The 13,392-nt window shown below is 62.6% G+C and overlaps 3 protein-coding genes across 4 annotated transcripts in view; all 3 read right to left on the reverse strand.

The window, feature by feature from the left end:
- Positions 1-110: 110 nt before the first annotated feature.
- TMEM119 (transmembrane protein 119) lies at positions 111-3,337 on the reverse strand. 2 transcript variants are annotated; one of them, XM_071572055.1, is made up of 2 exons: positions 3,182-3,337; positions 111-1,534 (listed from the first exon to the last, which is right to left on the reverse strand). In XM_071572055.1, exons 1-2 carry the CDS (start codon positions 3,184-3,186, stop codon positions 763-765), a joined length of 777 nt encoding a protein of 258 aa, XP_071428156.1. In that variant the 5' UTR covers positions 3,187-3,337; the 3' UTR covers positions 111-762. The 2 variants fall into 2 exon arrangements, with proteins under 2 accessions (XP_071428156.1, XP_071428154.1); XM_071572053.1 differs by lacking the exon at positions 3,182-3,337 and adding an exon at positions 1,662-1,851.
- Positions 3,338-6,479: 3,142 nt separating this feature from the next.
- SELPLG (selectin P ligand) lies at positions 6,480-8,974 on the reverse strand. Its single transcript, XM_071572121.1, has 2 exons — positions 8,652-8,974; positions 6,480-7,916 (listed from the first exon to the last, which is right to left on the reverse strand). The coding sequence occupies exon 2, from the start codon at positions 7,908-7,910 to the stop codon at positions 6,669-6,671; it is 1,242 nt and encodes a 413-aa protein (XP_071428222.1). The 5' UTR covers positions 7,911-7,916; positions 8,652-8,974; the 3' UTR covers positions 6,480-6,668.
- Positions 8,975-10,093: 1,119 nt separating this feature from the next.
- The window catches only part of CORO1C (coronin 1C), a 42,686-nt gene continuing 39,387 nt past the window's right edge, over positions 10,094-13,392 (reverse strand). The window contains exon 11 of the mRNA XM_071571838.1: positions 10,094-12,638. Coding sequence (XP_071427939.1) covers positions 12,519-12,638 — 120 coding nt within the window. The 3' untranslated portion in view covers positions 10,094-12,518. The remainder of the gene's footprint in view (positions 12,639-13,392) is intronic.

A 13,392-nucleotide genomic window follows, 5' to 3' on the forward strand; every position in this document is an offset into this window, starting at 1 on the left:
CCACTGAAGGGGCTGGAGCCCCGTCCAGCCTGGGCAGCGCCCTAAGGGAGCAAAGGGACACTGGGAATGTCCCCTGTCCCCCCTCCAGCTGCAGAGACACACGGGAGAGATGTGCAGAGGAAACCTTTATTTCTAGCCACAGGGGTTAAGGAAATGAAACAGAAGTCCAGCTGGGCTCTGGGCTGCCCTTGAGACGCTTTGGGCTGAAAAAAATGCAAGGATGGGTCCTTGTCCCTAAATCCTCATCCCTCCTCCTCACGGGTTGCCAAGGGCAGCCTCTCTGTGTGACTTCAGTGCCACAGCCATGGGCAAAGCCACCCGTGGTGCCCACGGTCACGGGAGCCCCTGCCCCGCTCCCAGGCAGCTCCAGACCCCGGCCCTGGTCCCACCCTCTTCCCAGAGGGACACAGCTCCCAGCCAGGCATCCAGCCCAGGGTGCTGCTGGGCAGCAAGAGAAGGTTTGGGAGGAAGCTGTTGGCACAGGGGGGGCAGAGCCAGAGCTGGGGTGGGAAAAGCCCCTTGGGCAGCAGGAGTGGGGGCTGTTGGCGTTCCAGCACCGGGGGAAACCACCGGCTGCCACAAACCCCCATGGCTTTGCCACCGTGTCCCGCTGGCCGAGGACTGGGGGGCTTAGGGAGGGGGAGCAGGTGCTTCATCGGGGCTTCCTTGAGCCACCACGTACGTGCGGAGCAGCGCCCACCGTGTCCACCGTGTGTCCCGAGCCGGCGGCTCCTCAGGCTCGCCCGGGACCGTGTCCCTGCCTTAGACCCCGGAGGGAGCCGGGGAGCCGTCCTGGGGCACACCAGGGGTCTCCTTGCCCCCTGCTCCCTGCGCTCCCGCCACTTCCTCTGCGCCTGGATTTTGGGGAGGGGGCTTGGGTTGCTCATCCACCAACTTCTTGCTTCCTTCCTCTTTCTCCTCCTCCTCCTCCCTCTCCCGGGGGGGATCCTGCTCGTCCCGGGCCCCGTTGGCCGGGGGCGCCTTGTGGGGGGATTTGAGGCTCTGTGCGGCCGCCAGGATGTCTGCCTGGAGCTGGCGGCCTCCGTCCAGCGGCTCCTCCCCGGGCACCTTGTCGGGCACCTCGCTGAACGCCCGCGGGCCGCCCGCCTTGTCACGCTCATCCACGTACTTCTGCTTGGGGAAGGACGAGGGGTAGTAGGCGGACGCCTTGTGCTTCTGCCGCACGATGACGGCGGCGCAGATGATGAAGAGGAGCACGAAGGACAGCGAGCCCACCACCACCACCAGCAGCAGGTACTCCTTGAAGAAGTCCACCAGCCCATCCAGCACGCCCGGGGCCGAGCTGTTGGTCACGGTGGTCCCGGCTATGTCCCCCACCGTGGGGCCGAGCCGGGGAGTCACAGGCGGGGCGGGCGGTGTGGCCGACGCCTCATCCCCGTCCCCGCTGCCCCCCGTGTCCGGCAGCACCGGGGGGTGCCGGGGGGCTGCCGAGTGTGCCGGGGCCGCCGCCAGCAGCGCCAGCAGCAGCAGCCGCGGCGCCCACCCCATCATTCCCGGGATCGGGCACAGGGACCTGCGGGATGCAGAGGGGAGGGTGGAATGTTAACACCCCAGTGGAGCAGAGCGAGCCCTCCCTCCCTCCCGGGCCAACCCCTGCCCCGAGCCCCCCATCACAGAGGGACTCCCACACTCCCACCCACCTGAGTTTCCTCGTGGAAATGGAAAAGCTGCTCCGGTTTTCTCACCCCAACAGAGTGAAGGGCTCGCTTTGTTTTCCGAGGGTGCAGAGCAACCCCAGCTGGCAGAAGGGAGTGGGATTGCTCAAGGCTGGGGGGCCGGGGCTGCTGCCAGCCACCCGCCCCAGACAACGGTCATTTGGCTGATTGGAGAATTCCTGAAAAATGGAGGTTTGCAGTGGAAACTTTGACACGGGCGATGCTGCAACAGGGCCAGGCCCGACACGAGCGGCATTTCCCAAACGCCCGTTCCGGACCGTTAGACACCATTCCCTGCCCAAAATAGGCTGGGGCAGGATTTCACCCCGGAGCTGCCACGGTGGCCGAGTGAAGCAGGGATGGACCCCCCAGAGCCTGTGCCAAGGGACACAGTGAATGGGGGTCCCGCTGCCCAAATGCCCCAGGGAGGGGGGAAGGCCAGTTCTATCCCTGAGTGGGCTCCTCTCCCACAAGGGGCTGGATCTGCCCCATGATGTGCTGTAGGACACAGGATACACGTTTCTCATCCTGAAGCAAAGCCCTCCATGGGGTTTGGGAGAGGGATGTGACAGCCCCACCACGTCGCGACATTCCCGAGGGACAGCAGCGCGTGCCACGTAACTCCACCATGGAGCCATTCCCAGGGCTCTCCCCCTACACACAACTCCATGGGAAAGTCTCAGGAACCAGCCCCTCGGCTCCATCAGTGGAGACCCCCCAGACAACTCCCCCAAATCCCAGCCCACTCCCGTTTCCCCCCATCAAACCCAGCCCAGCCGTGCTGTGGGAGGGAGGGAGGGACTCCAGCGGCAGGATTTGGCTTCCAGACTCCTTCCTGGCGGCACAATCTGGTTCCCATTAAACCAGAGCAAACAAACGGTGGCGGAGGCAGGAGGTGCCCCCCAGACCCCCAAGCCTCCCAGCTCACCACAGGTCAGAGCTGGGCTCAGACCAGTAACCAACACCACGAGGATGAGGAGCTTTGGGGGGCTGGAATGAGCCCCTTCATCCTCCCCCTTCAGCACAGAGAGGGGCCCTTCAGCAGGGAGAGGGTCCTGGAACGGGGGCGGCATCAGTTCCGTCAGCAAACGGAGCTGAGGAACAGCCATGGCCATGGAGGGGCCGAGCAAAGCCCAGGGCAATGCCAAGAGCAGGGCCTGGCACCGTGGCCACTGCCAGCCCTCCCTCCCCATCCCAACCTATCCTCACCCACCCAGACCCACAGAACGTCCTTGTCTCCAGCTTGTCTGGGCACAGGCAAATCCTGCTTCACTTCCCTCTGCTCCCAAAACACTCCAGAAATTCCTGGTTTTGTTGTTGTCCAAACACAACACCCTCTGACTCCTGCCTGGCATTAAAGCCATAAGGGCAACTCCATCCCCTGTCCCGCCGTGGGGACCATGCCCAGCCCTCACCGCAGCACCCCAGGCCCTGGGGCAGCCTGTGCCACCCTGGGAGCCACCCCAAAATCGGGGAGCAGCCTGGCACAGCCGCGGGATCCTCACCTCATGGGCTGGAGGGAGCTGGGAACGCGGGTCTGTCCCACACACCTCGAGCCCCTTTCTGCTGCTGCTGGGACGGAGCCTCCTCCTTCTCCCTCTTCTCCTCCTCCTTCTCCTCCTCCTCCTCCTGCGTCGCAGCCCAGGACCAGCTTGTTCTCATTACGGCCGGGATGGGGAGGGGGTGTGGGAGGCCGGGGAAGGGCAGGCAGCCCCCAGCCCCCTCCCAGACGAAATCCAGCTGGGGTTGGGGGTGTTTCCTGCTTTCTTCCCGTCAGCAAAAGGCAGGAGCTCTGGTGTTCACCATTTCCACTGGAAGGGGCCACTTTTTGGGGTGCAAGTGGGGAAGGGCATCACACAGGGGGTGCTGCAAAGGTGTTTTTATCCAGGAGGGTGTGGGTAAAGCCCCAGTCAAGGTCCAAGGGGGGGAGTGAGGGATGTGGGGTCAATGCTCTGGCATTAATGGGGGCTGACATGGGGCAAACAGGGCTCGGGACCCACTGCATAATTTCAGGAGACCGTTTCCTAAACATTCCAGCCTGGAAATGCTCTGGCACAGACACCTCTGCTTTGGGGTGCAGGCAGGGACGGCCAGGGGTCCCCATTGTTCCCCAGACCAAAGTGGCAGTTCCTCAGCTCCTCAGGACATGGTTTCCAGTTTGGGGGTCTGGAGGCATGGCCTGGCCCCCCCACGCTCAGCCTCAGAGCTCAGCCTCCCCCATGCTGGTCCCTCGGCCCGGGCTGAGGTTGCTCAAGAGGCTGCAGCCGCTGCGTGACCTCATCCTGTTGCTATTTTCCTCTGCTCCTCCCTGGGGACCTGCCAGATCCCCCAAAAAGTCCCCGCCAGCGCCGGGGGACCGCGACCCCCGCGGGGCCGGCCCGGGGGAGCCTATCCCCTTGTCCCCAGGGCGGTGGCGCCGCTCGGGCTCCCGAAATAGCGGCTCTGTCCGTCCGTCCGTCTGGGGCGGCCGCGGCTCCCTCTGAGCAGCTGCTGTGCCGGCTCTGCCCGGTCTTAAGTGCTCAGTGATGAAATCTTAGATGGGGAAAGGCGAGGGGAGGACGCAGGGTGGGGGGCGCAGGGTGGCCGCCGGCCAGGGAAGTTCCAGCAGCATCGGCCTCGCTCCTGCAGCCCAGATAGGGCTGAGGCTGAGATTCCCCATCCCAAGGGCTCAGTGATGCCGGCGTTGGGCTGAGTCTCCTTGTCCAGGGTCCACATCCCTGCTTGTCCAGGGTCTGCATCCCACATCACCCAGGGACTCCACCACTGCTCATCCAGGATTCTCATCCCGCCCTTGTCAGGATCCCCATCCTTCTCTGCCCAGGGCTCCAACCTCTCCTCGTCCAGAATCCCCATCCCTCCTTGTCCAGAGTCCCCATCCCACCCTAACTGGGATTCCCATCTCTCATCCAGGATTGCCTCCCTGCCAGCCCGGTGTCCCCGCTCCCCGCCGGGTGTCCCGGGCCGGGCAGTCCCGGTGCCAGCGCCCACGGGCCATTACGATGCCGTTTTTGCCTGCGGGCTCTGCCCGGCGGGGCGGGGCAGGGCAGGGCCGGGCCCGCCGTGTAATTTGGGGCCGCAGGAACGCGGGCACCGCCAATTTGAGGCATTTCAGCCCCGCTCTGCTTCTAATTTACCTCCTGCGGCTGCGCTTTGCTGTGCCAGCAAAATACCCTGCCGGGACCCGTCCCGTGGAGCTGCACGTGGTGTCAGGAGCCCTGAGCCACCCACTGCCCTGTGCCATCTGCCACCCTGTCACCACTGCCCTGTGCCACCCAGCACCCTGTGCCACCCACTGCTCTGTGCCACCCAGCACCCTGTGCCACCCACTGCTCTGTGCCACCTGCCACCCTGTCACCACTGCCCCGTGCCACCTGCCACAGCCCGGTGCTACCCCCCACCCCGTGTCACCCACAACCCCGTGCCACCCCCCCTCGGATCCCCGAGGATCCCGCTGTGACCCCACTCTGCCTTCCCGGGATTCCTGTGCCCCGAGCTGGGCGGGGGAGCCTGGCAGGACCTGCTGCCCATGCCAAATAGGGCAATTCCCGGCTCCTGGCAGCTCCTGGCAGCTCCAGCGGTGGAGTAAAGTTTATCCTCGCTGGGCTCCTGCTCCAGAGCAGCTGGCACAGGGCTGGGAGAACAGAACAACCGCTCTAACCTGCCCCCACCCACCTCGTCGGGACGCACTGGCCTCGTCCTCACCTGGAGCGGGGGCAGAGGCGGCCGAGTTGCTGCGGGATGGGGATGGATGATGGGAACATCCCTGTGCCTCCTGTGGGTGCTTTGGCTGGTGTGGGGACACAGTGGGACAGAGCAGGGTGGCATTACCCCAGCAGGGTGTCCCACCTGGGGACCACCCCGGCCACGGGCAGCGGGTCCCCCACCCGGCTGAGTCACCCATAAACATTTACATTCCTGGAGGGAACGGGGCTGTGCAGCTGCCAGGAACCACATGGAAAATATCCCAGGAACAGGGTGAATGTAAACAGGCAGCAGAGGAGGGGCACAGGTGGGAGCCCCCAGAGGGACACCCCAGAGGGGCCTTCGGGCTCAGGATGTGGGGTGGGAATGTGGGGATACTGAGATGGGGATGAAGGGATGGGGACACTGACCCCAGCTGGGCCAGGGATTGGGATGTGGGAATGGGGACACTGAGCCTGATGGGACAAGGATTGGGAGGAAAGGAGAGAGAAGGACATTGAGGTGGGCCATAGCAGGGATGGGGATGTGGGGATGGGAATATTGAGTGGAACAGGGACAGTCCTGGGCCATTCTGTTCCCCCAGGGCCAGGCACAGGGTCAAGTTGGTGGCCTGAGGGGTGACCAACACCTGCACACTGGGGGAAGGTGAGACCTGAGAGCAAACCTGAGTCCCCTCCAGCCCCGGGGGCAGGTGAGACAGTGGGACCCTCACTGGCCACTCATGGCTTTTCTCTCCCCATCCCCACCATTCCCATTCCCATACCCATTCCCAATCCGGGACAGACGAAGCTGAGACCTTGTGGGTCCCCGTTTGTGCCCGGGCCGAGCCCTGGGCGCTGTGGCAGCACCAGCAGCAGCACCAGCATCCGCCGCACGTTGTGCCACGGGCGCTCCCGGCCCGTCCCTTCCCGCGCGGCGTTTCCGTCCCGGCCCCACCGCCCTTCCCGGGGTCCCGGGGGCTGCGGCCCCCTCGCTCCGGGGTCTGGCTTCTGCCCGGGGGCCGCGGGTTTCGTTTCTGCTCCCCCGGGGGCTGCGGGGGAGGATGGAGAACCGAAATTTCGGCGGCGGGATATGGGCAGGGCTGGCGAAGAGACCACCAAGTCCGGGTAACCCTTTAATGGGCTCAGCCCCGAGGGCTCAGCTCGCCGCGGCAGAAGCGGCTCCGCCGCGCTGCTCCAAACTAAAACACGAACGCGAGGGGACGGGAGTCCCCTGCCCGTGGCTGCTCTGGGCACCGGGCACATGGCACAGCCGCCGGCAGCGCTGCGGGACGCAGAAGCCACCCCGGGCTCAGGAGTGCTCGGGCAGGAAGCTGCTCAGAGTCAGGTTGTCCCCGTCGAGCTCGGCGTTGCCGTCGTGCAGCCGCTTGTGCCGCCGGGCGGGGACGGGCCGGGGCCCCGCGGCCGCCTCGGCGTCGGCCAGGAGGGAGGAGATGCAAACCATCTCGGTGGGGCCGAGCCGGCGCTGCCCCGTCCGCGCCCGCCGCCACAGCAGCGCCCCCAGAACGCCCGTGCACACCAGGAAGGTGGCGGCCACCAGTCCCAGCAGCAGGATGGCCAGCAGGCACTTGCCCATCACCCCGCTGGGGTCCCAGGGCACCGCCGTGCCCGCTGGCGTCGTGTCCCCGGGGGCAAATCGGGTGGGTGCGGCGGCACCTCCGACTTTCCCGACTTTCCTGAATCCCGTGGTGGTGGGTCTGAGGGCTGGGGGGGCTGCTGAGGGTGGCCCCGCGGAGGAGGTGCTGTCCGGGCCACCAGCCACGGTCCCCTCCTCGCCGGGCGGTGTGAGCCAGACTGGGGTGGTGCTGGTGCCCTTCTGGGGCTCCGACTCCAGCAGCAGGTCAGGATCGGGGGAGTCGGTCTCATCCGCGGGGGAATCGGCTGTGATTGGCACTGTGAGTGCCTGGAGCACGCTGGCGCTTGTGCCAGGCACTGCTGGTGGTGCTGCGGAGCTCAGGAGCAGGTCGGGATCGGGGGAATCAGTCTCATCATCCGTAGGATCGGCTGTGGTTGGCACTGTGAGTGCCTGGGGCAGGCTGAGGTTGGTGCCAGGTGCTGGTGGTGCCAAGCTCAGGAGCAGGTCGGGATCGGGGGAATCGGTCTCATCATTCATAGGATCGGCTGTGGTTGGCACTCCAAGCCCCTGGGGCAGGCTGGGGTTGGTGCCAGGTGCTGGTGGCGCAGAGCTCAGCAGCAGGTCGGGATCGGGGGAATCCGTCTCATCATCCATGGGATCGGCTGTGGTTGGCACATGGAGCAGGCTGGCATTGGTGCCGGGTGCTGGTGGTGGCACAGAGCCACCATCGGTCAGGTCACTGCTGATGGGCGCGGTGGCAGCGTGGCTGTGCCCGGGTGTGGCTGTGGTGGCACCGGGGGCCTGCCCACCATCGTCCCTCTTCCCACGGGACAGGGACAAGGGCAGGGCCCGCTCGGCCGCCCCCCACACCCACTGCCCTGGCTCCAGCTCCGTGCCAGCCCCACACGCCCGCGGGGGGCTCAGCACCAGCAGCAGCAGCAGCAGCAGCGGCAACATCGGGACCTGCAGGGGACAGAGCGGGTGACGCCGGGGTCCTGCTCCAGCAGAGGATGCTGAGCCCTGAACTGCCCCAAGATGGGATCGCAATCGAGTCGAGGATCCTCCTCTGCTCCTGGAGAGGGACCCTTGGGTTTGGGGCCCCGGAGGATGCGCCCACCACCCTCCTGCTGCCGCTGCCCCCACCCAGGGGAGCTCAGCCCCGGCGGCTCCGCTCCAGGGGACAGTTTTGATAAGGAAGTTGAGTGTCTGGCAATGGGAAACCGGCCGTGATGGGCTCGGCTGCTGCGGGTCGGGCGTTGTGGGATGAGTCTCCGTGTGGAAATGAAACCACAGGGATCTCACCCACATTTCGACAGACCCCCCCCACCCCAGGGTGCCTGTCCCCCCTCTCTGCCTGCCAGGCTGGCACAGAACTCCAGGGCTGAGGCCGCTGTGTTCCTGTCCCTCTGTGCTGGAGCAGGAGAGCCAAATCCACTGCAAAATCCCCCGTTCCGTTTCCATCACCGGTACCTTCCCCTGAGAGCTCCGGTGGGCAGAGGCCACCGGGTCCCTGCAGCTCCTCACCCAACAGCCCCACGCATGGATCGATGCCCTGAACACCCCTGGGGGGCTCCCACATCCCCAGAGCACCCACCCCAACCCTCCCCAGGGGCATCCTCAGGGCCCCCGAGCACCCCCTTTGCCCCCGCAGCATCCCCGGGGCTGTGCCCCGACCCAGCAGCTCCCTGGGGCTCTCACCTGTGCCGGGGGACACAGCAGCGGGACCCGAAGCTGCGGCGGGGACAGGATCCAGCGGCGAGGGCCTGGCAGGGGGGCAAGGGCAGCCCTGGCAGTGGCACCGCGGGGCGTCGTGGGCCACCCTCCCTCCGCCTGCAGCTCCCCGGGCGGGGAAGGGAAGGAGCAGAAGGGCGGCTGCGGTTTCGGAGCGGCGGGGGAAGGACGTCACTGCGAGCGGGGCTGGGGGCACCACTGGCGAGGGTGGCAGGTGTGGCTGCGCCCCAGAGCGGGGCCTCTCGCCCTCGCCGTGTGCCGGTGCCCGGTGGGAGTCTCGGGAGCGGCCCCGCGGAGCTGCTGCCTCGGGGCAGTCACCCTGAAAGCAGAAGTGACACAAACCTGGTGCCAGGACTGCCACCCCCCGGGCACGGTGTGGGCACGTCCGAGGAGGGGGGCATGGTGTCTTGTGAAGGGACACGAGGGCACCCCAAAACAGGGCAATGCCTTTGCACACGAGGAGGAGGATGAGGATGAAGGGCTGGCTCGAGGTTTTGCAGAGCCCTGGTACCAGGGCTGCTCTCAACTCTCAGCACCGTGCCAGGATGCCCGCGGGCTGCGGGCGCCGCTGGGTGTTGTTCCACCCTCGTGGCACAGGCACGGCAGGAAACGCCGCAGCCGCAGCCGCAGGAAGGTGCTGCAAGAGAAACATCCGCAGGAACGGGCTCGGGGTGTCAACAACCCATCCACCCCCCGACACTCGGCCCGGGGCCACCTCGCTCTGCCCTGCCCTGCCCTGCCCCAAATCGCCTGCCCATGGGGCTGCAGGAGCATCCCCTGGGATAGATCCACGGGGCCGCTCCCGGAGCATCCCCTGGGATGGATCCACGGGGCCGCTCCCGGAGCATCCCCTGGGATGGACCCACGGGGCCACTCCCGGAGCATCCCTGCCCCGCTCGGGCTGTTCCGGGGCAGTGGGAGGTGGTTGTGCAACACCCGGGGAAATGCAGCAGCGGGGGTGCTCAGACCCGGTGGGATCGGTGACGCTCCCTCCAGCCCAGCCCCTCTGCCGTTCCAGCCCTCCTGCCCACACTGGAAGAAGCTTTCAGCTGGGCAAGGGCAGGGCATTCCCAGCCAGGGCTGTTCCTTGGGGAGACCACCCTGGTCTCAGCCACCCTGAGACCCCCCAGCCCATCTGTGCCATCATCACATCCCACATTCAGCCAAGCCCTTGGGATCACTCCCTGCAGTCACCAGTGACGAGTCCCTGTGTGACCCCGGGGGTGGTCCCAGCTCTCCAGGGGGTCTCAAAGGGCCTCTCAGCCACAACCCCCCACTTGGGTGCCCATCTTTTAATACCCCAGTTACTGAACAAACCTGGAATGCCAAGGGCAGGTGCAGATCAAACCCGGAGTGCCAAGGGCAGGCACAGGACACCGAGAGGCAAAGAAACAGTAAAGCAGAGGCAATTTATAATAATCAATGACTTTTATCTTTTGAAAATGGAAGCAAATATTTGGACAGATACTCGGGCGCTCTATAAGAGCGCGTCTCTCCGCACTGGGCTGGCTCTCCCCGGGATATCACGGCTACAAAAAGCTTCAGGCACTGACTCCGGTTGAGCCTGGCGAGGCATCAGTTCATTTAAATAAAATACAGGCTAAGAACTAAAATCCAGGGTGGCCTCTGGGACCGTCTCCCACACCCTCCCCTCTGGGCACCTCAATCCAGCGGCTCCCAAAACTGATTTTCTTCCAATTTCAGGAACAAACCCGAGGCCCCCAAGCACACACAACCCCGAAGTCACACGTACAAATCAACACAGAAATCACCACTTTGGGGGGAACCACCTTGGGGTTTGGTTTCCAAAAGAAAAATCCATAAAAATACACATCTCAGGCATTTACTGCAATACAGAAACGTCACCAAACAGCCAAAGAAGCCGGAGCGGCCGGATTGTGGATCCACAGGCACAGGGCAGGGGATGCCACTTGTCCCTAAAACACAAACCCCACTTTTCTGAAGCTTTGATGCTCTGCCATCCTCCCACATCCTCCATCTCCTCCGTGCCACCCTCGTGCCTCTCCAGCCAGGGCACGGTGCCACCTCCACACACACACATCCCTCCACAGCAGGGAATCCTTAACCTGGAAGATCTGAACATGCAAACACTGGGAAAAAATGGAAAAATCGGAGAATTCCTAGCTAAACTAATGGAAAAAAAAATGGATCACTTCAGCTTGGCCAAAGGGACACGAGTCCCGCCAGGATGCTCTGGGTGGGCACGCAGGGCAGGGGCTGCCACACACACTGACACACCCACGGAGCTGCCACGGGCACCATCCAGCTGGGAGAGGCACCCAGGGCTCCTGGACACCTGGGGGTCTTTGTTTCCCTCTGGATTGCAGATGGGCTGTCACCACTCCCTGGCTGTGCCGGGGTGGGTGGCACCGATTGGGCCTGGCACAGCTCATGGGGGAGTCCTGGATCCCATTCCCAGCACAAGGACACGGCCTGGGAGCAGGGAGCCAGCCTGCCCCATCCCAGCCAGCCCCCTCGCAGACGAGACCCCACCTGAGCAGGGCTCTGCTGAGCTGAGGCATCCATGGAATTCCAGGAGGAGCTCGCCAGCCTGGAGCGCTCACGGGGTCTCTCTCTCCCCGAAGGAGCGTGGGAGAAACCAGTTCTCCAAACTGTGATAAAACCCCCCTCCCCAGTCCCCTCCACTCAGAGGGGTGAGGGAGGCAGGGGTTGGAAGTCACTCATTGATCCAGGAACACATCCTTTCCTGCAAAGCTTTCCAGCAAGGCGGGATGGGAGGCAGGGAATGATGGAGGGGAGAAAACAGATGATAAAAAATAACAAAGGTGTTTGGGGAGAGTCATCCTGGAAAAGTCACCTTCCTGCTGCTAACGCTGCCTTGAAAGCAGAGAAAACTCCAAACATCAGCACTGGGGTGAGGGGCTGATTGGGATTGCAAAAGCTCCGTAAAATCCATGAGCTGAGGACTCTGTGGGGGGCAGGAACAAGGTTCTACAGCAACCACGGAGCTGGGATGGGCACCACGGAATTCCACCTGCTGGAATCTCACAGTCACCTGAATCTGCTCTCCATGGACGCAAACATTCCTGCATGGAAGCAACTTCTGCCTCAAACTGAAATAAAACTCAGCGAGTAAAACACATGAGAGTTTGGTCATGGAACCAAACCTTGGGATTATTTAACATGGGAACAAGGTGTTGAAGTTCTGTGGGACAAAAAGAAAAGGGGTTTTGTGGGATGAATCCCCTCCTTCAGAATTATATATTTATATTTTTCTGCCAGACAACAGGGCTGGGAGCAGGAAAGGCAGCTCATCCCATCTCCAAGGTCTCGGCAGGGAAAGGAACCCACCTGATTGTTCCAAATTGAGGATTTACACAAAACAGCTTCAGCTTTGTTCTCTGCACAGTGTAAACACCCACCACACACCCTCTGTCCCTTGGAATGGAAACACAAATACTGCAAAGTGGCAAATAAGAAAAATAAAAGCAATTTTTTTCTTTTTTTTTGGCAACTTTAAAAAAAATGGTTAAGAACAATGTGGCATTGGTCCCTAAATCTAGAAAAAGATAATTGGGCACGACATCAAAAGTCAGAATGGATTTGTTTTTCAAGGATTCATCGTAACATCTGGGAAAAAAAAGAACCCTGTAGAAGTAGCACTTGTTTTGGACTTGTTTGACACAGTCACAGAAATTCATCAGAACATCAGGAAACGAAAAGATCTTTCACTAAAAAGCTTGGCTTGGAATCATCGGCTCTCGTTGACGTGGGTTTGGGAGAACAGGAAAGCTTGGGCTGGAATGCTGCAGGCTGCTGCTGGCTGCACTGGGAGCTGGGCTGGGAGGGCCCTCAGTCCCCAATCTTGGCCATCTGCTGCTCCAGCTTGGAGATGCGCTCGTCCTGCGAGGAGATCGTGTCCTTGATGCAGCGCAGCTCTTTCAAAATCTCCTCCAGTTTGGCTTCGCTTTGCTGCAAGGCAGGACAGGCTGGGTGAGCAGAGCTCTGCACGAGGAGGGGCAAGGAAAGGCTCCTCCCAGTGGGATTTTGGGAGAGGGGAGGGTGTGGTGCCCTTCTGGAGCAGCTGGGGTGCTCAGGGATGGACCAGCACCTCCAGCAGCACCAGGGAACATGTCTGGGACACAGTGGACCAGTGTCTGCCCTTTAGCAAGGGAATGGTTGGGCTTGATGGTCTCAGAGGGCTTTTCCAACCTCAGTGATTCCCAGGATTCTGACTGACAGCTGCCACTCTGTGTGTCACTACACCCCATCCCTGGAAGAGTCCAAGACCAGGCTGGACAGGGCTTAGAGCCACCTGGGCCAGTGGAAGGTGTCCCTGGCACTGGATGAGCTTTAAGGTCTCTTCCAACCCAAACCATTCCAGGATTCCATGCTTTAGCTACAGCCCCAATTCCAGACCTGTACAGACTCCTCTGGACCTCCAGAGCCAGAGGTTCAATGCCCCACTGTCCATGTTTTACACAAAAACAGGAGCACAGGAGCTCTCCCAGGCTGGAACTAGAAGCCAAGTTTTCTTTTGTGTCCCAAAGGACATGCTTTGAGGACATGCCTTGGTGGTGAGCAGTGGTGGTGCTGGGTTACAGTTGGACGTGATGACCTTAAAGATCTTTTCCAACCTTAATGATTCTGTGATTTAGGAAAAACAATTCCCAGTAATTTTCCACAGCTACAGAAACATCAGAACCACAGAATCATGGAATGTCCT

The sequence above is a fragment of the Pithys albifrons genome, chromosome 17 (assembly GCF_047495875.1).
Source record: "Pithys albifrons albifrons isolate INPA30051 chromosome 17, PitAlb_v1, whole genome shotgun sequence".
Taxonomy (NCBI): Eukaryota; Metazoa; Chordata; class Aves; order Passeriformes; family Thamnophilidae; genus Pithys; species Pithys albifrons.

Excerpts from the sequence above, each read along its gene's own strand:
- SELPLG (XM_071572121.1), bottom strand. The coding sequence starts at position 7,910 with ATGTTGCCGCTGCTGCTGCTGCTGCTGCTGGTGCTGAGCCCCCCGCGG.